This window comes from Hylobates moloch, unplaced genomic scaffold (assembly GCF_009828535.3).
Source record: "Hylobates moloch isolate HMO894 unplaced genomic scaffold, HMol_V3 SCAFFOLD_9, whole genome shotgun sequence".
Classification (NCBI taxonomy): domain Eukaryota; kingdom Metazoa; phylum Chordata; class Mammalia; order Primates; family Hylobatidae; genus Hylobates; species Hylobates moloch.
The window spans coordinates 5458251-5469284 of NW_026652284.1; the positions used below are offsets into that span (position 1 = coordinate 5458251).

General features: G+C 49.5%; 1 protein-coding gene across 4 annotated transcripts in view; it reads right to left on the bottom strand.

Moving 5' to 3' along the window:
• Positions 1–6: 6 nt before the first annotated feature.
• Positions 7–11034, bottom strand: part of CHD5 (chromodomain helicase DNA binding protein 5) — a 71450-nt gene continuing 60422 nt past the window's right edge. For all 4 annotated transcript variants that reach the window (XM_032758723.2, XM_058444624.1, XM_032758722.2 and 1 more), the window contains 6 exons: positions 4025–4114; positions 3264–3401; positions 2907–3015; positions 1524–1656; positions 924–1119; positions 7–740 (listed from right to left, as the gene is read on the bottom strand). In XM_032758723.2, the coding sequence (XP_032614614.1) occupies positions 670–740; positions 924–1119; positions 1524–1656; positions 2907–3015; positions 3264–3401; positions 4025–4114 (737 nt within the window). In that variant the 3' untranslated portion in view covers positions 7–669. The remainder of the gene's footprint in view (positions 741–923; positions 1120–1523; positions 1657–2906; positions 3016–3263; positions 3402–4024; positions 4115–11034) is intronic.

Below are 11034 nucleotides of genomic sequence, written 5' to 3' on the forward strand. Positions count from 1 at the left end.
GGACGATGGAGGGGTGGAAGGATGGAGGCATGCAGGGATGGTGGAGGGATGGAGGGATGAAGGGCTGTGCCAGGAGAGGCAGCCTGAGAGCTGGGGCTTATTTGCAAGGGTGTATGACTGCACTCGCCCAGAACCCAGCACCAGGGGGTGCTCTGCACCAGGCCCTCCCAAGCTGCAGGCAGCGCTGCCAAGTGGGGACACAGCAGAAGCTTCCAAAGAACTCCTCCCAGGAGCCTCTCTGGGCTGGGCAGGGGCCCCCGGGCTGCAAACGAGCCAGCCAGAAGCACTGCCCAACACTGGGCTTCCCTCCTAAGAGTCCTCAGGGAGACCTGCAGCCCTAGGCCTTGCTGGGCACAGGATAGGAGTACACCAGGGAGGGCTGCAGGGCACGGGGATGCGTCCAGCAACTCTCACCACAGGGCCACCCCCTCCCCCAACCAGCCGGGAGCCCCGAGGGCAGAAGTGTGCCCTGTGACCACAGGCAGAGATGTGCAGCCAGTGCCCAGGATCTGAATCGTGGGAGATCCTGGGCAAACTACTTCCCCTTCCCGCACAGGGCCAATGAGAAGGCTCCAGGCTGATGGGTATTGCCCGGGCTAAAGACACAATGCATTTAAGGCACGCTGTCAGGACTCAGAAGCCTTTACAGTTTCGTGGTTTTCTGTGTCACTAGCCCGGGCCGGGGCCTGCACAGAGCAGGCTTGAGAAACAGGCTGGAGAAGCAAGCAGCCTCAGTTTCCCTGCAGGGGAGATAAGGGGTCTGATGACAGGACTGTTTCATCTTGGCCCAGAAGTCCACCGCCCTCTGGGCTGACATCTGTCCCCGGCCCCTACCCCATCAGTGCCCTCATCTACAGCCAAGAGCGCTCGCTGGGCAGGAGGAAGGTGGAAGGGCCGCACCGCGGGGGGCAGGGCTTGCTCACCCTTGTGCAGGACGGCATTGGCAGGCTTGTTCCCAGCAAGGGACTCCTTGGACAGGTGCTGGTGGCTCTCGGCGAGGCACTCCACTTCAGCCAGGCGGGCGTTGAGGGCCATGGCGGGGTGGTTGGGGTCCTGGGTCATGTTCAGGTACGCGGCCCTCCGGAGCTGCTCCTCAATGACCAACGCCTGCTCCAGCAGCTGGGGGTGGGGGGCAGCGTCGGCCCGGCCCCTCCCCCTGAACGGCTACCCTCCGTGCTCCACCAGTGCCCACCCCAGGCCAAGGCTCCCAGCAGAAAGGAGGGAAAGAGGACATACTGCCATCTGCTGCCCACCCTGGCCTGGTGGTGGCCAACCCTTGGAGCTGTCACCAAGCTGTGTTCTCTGTACCCCATCACCCCAAGGCGGCAGATACTCCCCAGTGGGGCCAGGGCCAGAGCAAGGATCCACCACTGTTAGTTGATGGACATACTGATGCTTTGTGGCAGCGTGACCCAGGTACGTGGGGAGGGGTTGCTGCTCTCTAATTCCTTTGCCTTTGGGAGGGCCCTCCTGACACCCGTCCCTCCCCGCCCCCTGCAGCCCTGGCCCTTCAGAAGACTGACCTTAAACCTGCGGGCCAGGAACTTGTTCTTCATCTCCAGGTAGTTGCCCTTGTGGGCCTCAGACTTAAAGGGCTCGTTCAGGATCATGTACCTCGGGTCATTCTGGATGTCCTGCCAGCGGGCGTAGCCGTGCCTGGGTGGGGCACCGTTAAGGGCAAACCTGGCCATTAGAAGAGGCGGGGCCGTAGGGGGAGTCAGCTCAGGGAGGGGGAGGGGCCAGCCCGGGGGTCGGCATCCTGGCTGTACGTTCTCAGGCAAGTCCTTAAGCCCGGCTGCATGAGGAACATATTGATGACACAACAGTGACAGTATCAGCAGACACTGACAGGTGCCCTGGGTGCACCAGAAACAGCCCCGGGGCTTCAGAAGGTTAACTCTTCACCCCAACAACCTGGGGTGCATACGTTTAAGTCCTGCCCCCAGCACCTGTGAATGGGAACCTTTTTCAGAAATAGGGTATTTGCAGATGTAATTGAGTTAAGAAAGGGTCATACTGGATTAGGGTGGGCCCTAAATCCAATGACTGGTATGCTTATAAGAGGGAAATTTGGGGCCAGGCATGGTGGCTCATGCCTGTAATCCCAGCATTTTGGGAGGCCAAGGCGGGCAGATCACTTGAGGCCAGGAGCTTGAGACCAGCCTGGCCAACATGGCGAAACCCTGTCTCTACTAAAATTACAAAAACTAGCTGGGAGTGGTGGTGCACGCCTATAGTCCCAGCTACTCAGGAGGCTGAGGCAGAAGAATCACTTGAACCCAGGAGGCAGAGGTTGCAGTGAGCTGAGATCGCACCACTGCACTCCAGCCTAGGCCACAGAGCAAGACTCCACCTCAAAAAAAAAAAAAGAAAAAGAAAAAGGCTGGGTGCGGTGGCTCATGCCTGTAATCTCAGCACTTTGGGAGGCCAAGGTGGGTGGATCACTTGAGGTCAGGAGTTCAAGACCAGCGTGGCCAACATGGTGAAACCCTGTCTCTACTAAAAATACAAAAATTAGCCAGGTGTGGTGGGGCACACCTGTAATCCTAGCTACTTGGGAGGCTGAGGCAGGAGAATCGCTTGAACCCGGGAGGCGGCAGTTGCACTGAGCCGAGATCAAGCTGCTACACTCCAGCCTGGGTGACAGAGGGAAACTCTATCTCAAAAAAAAAAAAAAAGAGAGAGAGAGCAATGTGGACCCAGACAGAGACACACAAGGAAGAAGCCGTGATGACAGCGGCGGGGAGCGGGCAAAGCAGCAATGCCAAGGATTTCTAGCCACTGCCAGAAGCCAGGAAGATTGAGGAAGAGCGAGGAAGGCTTCCCCCGGAACCCTCAGAGGGCTCTCCCCGAGGTCCGCGGAGGAACAGACAAGTGCCTGCCCAGCCCGGCCTGGCCAAGGATACGTCACGATGCCCGCCAGCAGCCAGTAGTCATGGCGCCGGTGCCAGATGTCGTAGATTTTCCCCGAGGATACAGCAGCCCGCTCCTCGTTCTGCCACAGCGTGTGCAACTCTGGGAAACAAGCCAAGGTGAGCAGGATGAGAAGGGCCCCAGCTTTCACACACAGGCAGGCTTGGAGAGCCGCTCCCTCCCTACTTGCCACTGCCTCCACCCCCAGAGGTCCAGTGTTGCTAAGAAAGGTTATACAATGGACTTCTATCAACCAGTCACACTCTAGTATAAAGTTAACCACTGGTCTAGACTCCTGGGACCCACAGTCAGGAAGCCTCAGCTCTCTGCTCAACCCTCAACCCCAATACCTGTGAAGCCCCCATCCGCGATGTTGAACATGAACTTGAATTTCCCCTTCTTGTCCTCCTTCTTCCCCTCATCATCTTCCTCTTTGTCACCATTTTGCTGTGTTTCAATGGGCTCCTTCTCCTCAGCCTTGGTATCATCTGCCGGGGACAGATCACATTCATTCATCCAAAGAGCAGTGCCCAGGGGCCTCTCTCTGCCAAGCACAGGGGACCCAGGAGGCAAGTAGAAAATATCCCCTTGTCCTGAGGGGGCTCGCTGCCCAGAAGGGTCTTAAACAAGCCAACAGCCTCTCTCTCCATCCTGGACAGGGAGGCTTAGCTCCAGGCCGTAGTGCTCCTCTCCCACCACATCAGGACCATCCAGGAGGAGGACAGGAGAGCGCTGTGAAAAGCACAGCTCAAGTTCAAAGACAGAGCTGCCTGAGGGGGCTGATCTGAGGACAACTGTTCCAGAACATTCCAGGGCCTAGAGGTATGCAAAGCTTCCAGCTGAGCCCCAAATCCCCCAGGCCAGGCTCTATGACCAGCTCTCCTCTCTCTCAGCGGCAAGGGCACAGCAGGGCTCAGGAGAGAGGAGGGGATAGTCTGTCCCCAGCATTGGCTGTGAGGGGCTGGTGAATCCAGGCTCCCACTTGCCAGCTCCAATCAGGCCTGGGGCCAAGGGAACAGCGCCTGGGAGACTGTGGGAGGCTGAACAGGGTCCAGAGGGCACCCTCAAGGGACCACGGGGCACAGGTAGAGAACACAGAAGAGCCCCAGACCTGGCCTGAGTTCAGAACCGTCCCCTCTGCTGTGGATCAAGCTCAGTTCCAGCTTGTCCAGGATCTTCTCCTTCTCAGGAAGCACTTCCTCTGCAAGAAAAAGAGGGTTCGCGGCGTGGGGTGGGGTCCCAGAAAACAGAGAGGACTCTGGGCTGGTGGCTTTCCACCCACAGAACCCTATCTATCAATACGTTCCGCAGAGTCCAACAGGTACCACCAAAAAGAGCTCTCCTCGGCCGGGTGCAGTGGCCCATGGTGTAATGCCAGTATTTTGGGAGGCCAAGGCAGGAGGATCACTTCAGACCAGGAGTTCAAGACCAGCCTGGCAACATAGTGAGATCTCGTCTCTACAAACAATACAACAAATTAGCTGGGCTTGGCGCCATGCACCTGTGGTCCAGCTATTCAGGAAGCTGAGGTGGGAGGGTCGCCTGAGCCTAGGAGATCAAGGTTCCCATGAACCGAGATGGTGCCACTGCACTCCGGCCTGGGTGACAGAACAAGACGCTGTTTCAAAAAAAAAAAAACACACACAGAAGATGACTTCCCAAGAAGAGAAGGAAATCACCAGGTGCCAGAAAGGAAGGGGAAACTGAAGGTGAGGAAGCAGGGGCTGGTGTCCAGGGGCCCCAGGTTGGGGTGATGAGACACCAGGAAGAGGCCTGGAGAGCTTGGAACCTGGGGCTGTGTCTCAACACCCAGGCAGGACAGGGGTGGCCTCAAGCCCAAAAGAGAAGAGAACTGGAATGATGCCAACACCCTCCAACACTGTGGTCTCAGAAGGAAAGTTCTCACCACTGGCCACAGGAGTGAGAAAGCCTGTCTCCACCACGCGATCAAGGAAAAGAAGGTCTCCAGTGAGGAACCCACACCCAAGGCCTTGTCCTCGTGGGGGTGGGATCTGAACTGGACCACCCGAGGCAGAGACAGCATCATAAAGCTGCTCCCAGAGGGAGACCGCCCATGAAACCTCCCGGCCTGAGCCTCCAGAAACAAAAGGGGAGGGCCACTCCCACTCCCCAGAGGACACGGAGCTCCTGCAGATAAAAGTCACAATCCGGGCCGGGTGTGGTGGCTCACGCCTGTAATCCTAGCACTTTGGGAGGCCGAGGCTGGCGGATCACAAGGTCAGGAGTTCGAGACCAGCCTGACCAATATGGTGAAACCCTGTCTCTACCAAAAATATTTTTAAAAAATTAGCCAGGTGTGGCGGCACGTGCCTGTAATCCTAGCTACTCGGGAGGCTGAGGCAGGAGAATCACTTGAACTTGGGAGGTGGAGGTTGCAGAGAGCCAAGATCACGCCACTGCACTCCAGCCTGGGTGACAGAGTGAGACTCTGTCTCAAAAAAAAAAAAAAAAATCACAATCCCTGATGAGGATGCACCCAATCTAAACCCAGAAAACAATGATCCCCACCAGCCGACGCACAGGAAGCAGACAAGCACCAGGGGGTAACAGGACAATGTCAGAGACTCTCAAACAGGGGTGTCCAATCTTTTGTTTTTTTTTTTTTTTTGAGACGGAGTCTCGCGCTTTCACCCAGGCTGGAGTGCAGTGGCGCAATCTCGGCTCACTGCAAGCTCCGCCTCCTGGGTTCACGCCATTCTCCTGCCCCAGCCTCCCTGAGTAGCTGGGACTACAGGCACCCGCCACCACGCCCGGCTAATTTTTTGTATTTTTAGTAGAGACGGGGTTTCACTGTGGTCTCGATCTCCTGACCTCGTGATCCACCCGCCTCGGCCTCCCAAAGTGCTGGGATTACAAGCGTGAGCCACCGCGCCCGGCCAGGGGTGTCCAATCTTTTGGCTTCCCTTGGCCACACTGGAAGAAGAACTGTCTTGGGCCACACATAAAATACACTAAACACTGACGACAGCTGATGAGCTTATATATATATGTATACACATACATACACACACACACACACACACACACACACACACACACACATATATATATCTCACAAAAAAAACTCACAATGTTTTAAGAAAGTTTATGAATTCGTGTTGGGCCACATTCAAAGCTATCCTGGGCCACATTTGGCCCACGGACCACACAGGTTGAAAAAGCTTGCTCTAAAATAAATATGTCTAGGGTGACCAAAGACAGAGAAAAAAGAAAAAGAAGGAAGAGAATCCACAGGGAAAGAATAAGACTCCTTCAAAACTAGAAAAAAAAAAACATAAAATTTCTAGAAATGTGGGTGGATCACTTGAGGTCAGGAGTCTGAGACCAGCCTGACCAACATGGTGAAATCCTGTCTCTACTAAAAATACAAAAATTAGCCAGGTGTGATGGCAGGTGCCTGTAATCCCAGCTACTCAGGAGGCTGAGGCAGGAGAATCAGTTGAACCCACGACGCAGAGGCTACAGTGAGCCGAGATTGCACCACTGCACTCCAGCCTGGGCGACAGAGCGAGACTCCATCTCAAAAAAAAAAAAAAAAAAAGGGCCAGGCGTGGTGGCTCACGCCTGTAATCCCAACACTTTGGGAGGCTGAGGCAGGCAGATCACGAGGTCAGGAGATTGAGACCATCCTGGCTAACACAGTGAAACCCTGTCTCTACTAAAAATACAAAAAATTAGCCGGGCTTCATTAGCCGGGCGTGGTGGCGGGCGCCTGTAGTCCCAGCTACTTGGGAGGCTGAGGCAGGAGAGAGACTCTGTCTCAAAAAAAAAAAAAAGGAAAGGAAATACACAATCATTAACATTTTAATTGCAGAATTCTAACATGTGCTCCAAGACTTCCAGCCCTTGGTGTCCACGCCCTGCAAAATCCCCTGGAAGGTGAAGAGGATGAACTCGACTGCCCAGAGCAGGTTCCGTTTTGCAGCATGGGTGACCTTAAAACAGGGAGATGACCTGAGTAAGCCTAACCTGACCACACGAGCCCTTTTCTCTGGCCGGTCACAGAAAAGGAAGTCAAAGATGGGAAGCACGGGAGGGTTTCTGTCCACCACTGCTGGCTTGAAGACAGATGAGGCTACATGGCAGGAATCTGGTGGCTTCCAGGTGCTGAAAATGGACCCAGCTGACAGCCAGCAAGGAAATGGGACCTCAGTCCTCCAGCCTCAAGGAACTGAATTCTGCCAACAACAAGGAGTGGGCATGGATGTGGACTTTTCCCCAGGGCCTCCAGATGAGAACTCAACCTAGTCGATACTTTGATGTCCTGAACCTTGTGATATCCTGAGCAGAACACCCAGCTACACCACGCCAGGCGTCAGACCCACACAACTGTGAGCTCATGGTGAGTGCTGTTTTTAGCCACTACGTTTGCAGTAATTTGTGACACAGCCATGCAAAATAACACAAATGGGAAGGTTTTAAAAAACAGCTGTGCAAAGAAAATATACATGGAAGCTGGATCTGAGGATTACTCAAAAAGCCTGGCAGAGAAAGATAACAAAAAAGAAGCAAAAGATGTGAAAACTTATCAGCCCCCATCTTTTGCTAACCTTGTACTCTGCTTTCTTCTTCATAGCATTTGGAGTCTGTGGTTGAACAACACGTATTTCTGTTTATTGTGGATTGCCTGTGTTCTCCAGTGGAATACAAACTCCACGGAATGAAGCTTTCAGCTGTTTTGGTTCATTGCTTGTGTCCTCAGTGCCTGGGACAGCATCTGACACTCAGCAGGCTCAAAACATATATATATATATATATATATGCATGTGTGTGTATATATATATATATATATATGTTTGTTGGATGAATGAACCAATCAATGAATAACAGGAATTCCAGAACAACAAAAGAAACATAATGAGGGCAAAGAAAATATTCAAAGAGAGAATGACCGAGAATTTTCCCACAATTTATGCAGGACATAAATATTCAGCTTTAAGAATCACAGTGAGTCGCACACAAGGTAAACAAAAACTTCACTTTAAAAACAAAACAAAAAATACCCTCCATTGTAGTGAAGCTACATATCACCAAAGACAAAGAGAATGTCTTAAAAGCAGTCTTTCAATGTGAGAAAAGACAGAAATGACAAATTTCCTACACGGGAGCAACAATTACACCAACAGCAGCCTTCTCAGCTTCTCAGCAGCATTCTCAGCATAATGAATGCCAGATAAAAAAGGAAGAATATCTGCAAAGTGCTGAGGGAAGAGCCCTATCCCATCTTCAATTGTACTAACTATTCAAGAGTAAAAGAAAAATAACAATGAGAGAATTTACCATTCCCAAAAAAATTGCTGAAAGCATCATTAAAGGTGTACTTTAGGAAGGACTTTGAATGAAGCAATGATGAACAAATAGGCAAACACAAACTGGTAAGAATGTGAAGAGATCTAAAAAAAGGATTAAAAACTTAGAAATAAGCATAACAACAAATTTGGGAAAGTAAAAACAAACTGAACTAAAATACTGGGCAACAGCAACATGGCAAATGAAAGGGAAGTGAGTTAGAGCTAAAGCTATCTAAAGTCCTCATATTACTCAGAGGGATACATGTTAAAAATGTAAGAGTACAGAATGAAATTGACTATAAACCTTCCAAATGAGTTGAGGGGGAAAAGAGGAGATATAAAGAAAATTTGATCAATCCAAGAGATGGCAGGAAAAGAGGAAAAAGGAGAAAAGAGAAGGGTAATAATATAAAGTACAAAATAAGACAACAGAAATCCATCCACATATCTAGTTATTACAATAAATGTAAAGAGATTAAACTTTCCAGCTGAAAGATAGGGACCCTATAATTAGATTTTAAATGATGAATCCCCTACACACTGTCTGCAAAAGATAGACCTAAAACATTACAAAGAGATTAAAAGTGAAGAAATGAAATATTTATAAATCACATATCTGATGAGGAACATGAATCTATATAAAGAACTCATACAAGCCAGGCACAGTGGTACACGCCTGTGATCCTAGCTACTCAAAAGTCTAATACTGGAGAGTTACTTGGGCCCAGGACTTCAAAGCCCTCCTGGGCAACATAGTAAGACCCTGTCTCTAAAAGTATTGATTAATTAATTTAAAAAGAACTCTTACAATTCAATAATTTTTAAAAATCCAATTTTAAAATAGACAAAGGATCTGAAAAGACATTTCTTCAACAAATTATATAGAAATGAGCCATAATTGCATGAAAAAATATTCAACATCTTTATGCACAAAGGAAACTCAAATCAAAATGACAATGAGATACCACTTCTCACCCACCAGGGTGACTATAATCAAAAAGACAGATAATAACAGGTATTGGCAAGTATGTGAAGAAACTGGAACCCTCACATATGCTGGTAGGAATGTGAACTGATGCAATACACATGGAAAACAATTCAGCAGTTTCTCAAAATGGTACAGGGAATTACCATATGACCCAGCCATTCTACTCCTAGATATATACCCAAAAGAACTGAAAACCTATACCCACACAAAAAAATGCATACACAAATGTGTACAGTAGCCAAAAAGTGGAAACAACTCAAATGTGTATCACTATGAATGGATAAACAAAACATAGTAGATCCATACAACGGAGTATTATTTGGGCATAAAAAGAAATGAAGTACTGCCTGTAATCCCAGCACTTTGGGAGGTCAAGGTGGGAGGATCGCTTGAGTCCAGGGGTTCAAGACCAGCCTGGGCAACATGGCAAAACCCCGTCTCTACAAAAAAAATACAAAAATTAGCCAGGCATGTCAGCATGTGCACCTGTAGTCCCAGCTACTTGGGAGGCTGAGGTGGAAAGATCGCTTGCACCCAGGGGGTCAAGGCTGTAGTAAGCCAAGATCATGCCACTGCACTCCAGCCTGGGTGATAGAGCAAGACCCTGTCTCAAAAAAAAAAAAAAAAAAAAAGGAATGAAGTACTAATGTATTCCACAACATAGATGAACTTTAAAAAACTATGCTAAGTGAAAGAAGCCAGACACAAAGGGCCAAAGTACTGTATTATTCCATTGGTATGAAATGTTCAGAATACGCCAATCCATAGGACAGAAGTGACTGCCAGGGACTGGGAGGAAGAGGGAGAAATGGAGAGTGATTACCAATGGGTAAGAAGAATTTATTGTTGAAGTGATAAAATGTTCTGGAATTAGATAATGGTGATGGTTGTACAACTCTGGGTGTACGAAAAATAACGAACTGTATACTTAATTTTTTTTTTTTTTTTGAGACAGAATTTCTATCTTGTCGCCCAGGCTGGAGTGCAGTGGTGCCATCTCGGCTCACTGCAGCCTCTGCCTCCTGGGTTCAAGCAATTCTCCTGCCTCAGCCTCCTGAGTAGCTGGGATTACAGGTGCCCACCACCATGCCCGGCTAATTTTTGTATTTTTAGTAGAGACAGGGTTTCACCATGTTGGCCAGGCTGGTCTCAAACTCCTGACCTCAGGTGATCCACCCACCTCAGCCTCCCAAAGTTCTGGGATTACAGGTGTGAGCCACCGTGCCCGACCTGAATGGTATACTTTAAATGGCTCGACTGTATGATATGTTAATTATATCACCATAAAGCTGTTATATTAAAAAAAAGGAATAGAAAAAGGCATAACAAATATATACTAAACAAACGAAGAGCAACCCAAATCAGCAAAAACAAACTTTTTTTTTTTTTTTTTTTGAGACGGAGTCTCGCTCTGTCTCCTAGGCTGGAGTGCAGTAGTGTGACCTCAGCCTCCCAAGTAGCTAGGACTACAGGCGCTTGCCACCATGCCCAGCTAATTTTTTTGTATTTTTAGTAGAGACGGGTTTCACCATGTTCAACAGGATAGTCTTGAACTCCTCACTTTGTGATCTGCCCGCCTCGGCCTCCCAAAGTGCTGGGATTACTGGCATGAGCCACCGCGCCCGGCCCAAAAATAAACTTTTAAGCAAAAAGTTTAAAGAGGGATAACAGGGTTATTACACAATAACTAGAAGCACACTTCACAAGAAAAATATTAAAAACCTGAACAAATATGCACCTGACAACCCAGTCTCAAATGATATGAAGCAAAATCTGGCATTATAAGAAGAAAGAGATTAATCCATAATCATAATGAGAGAT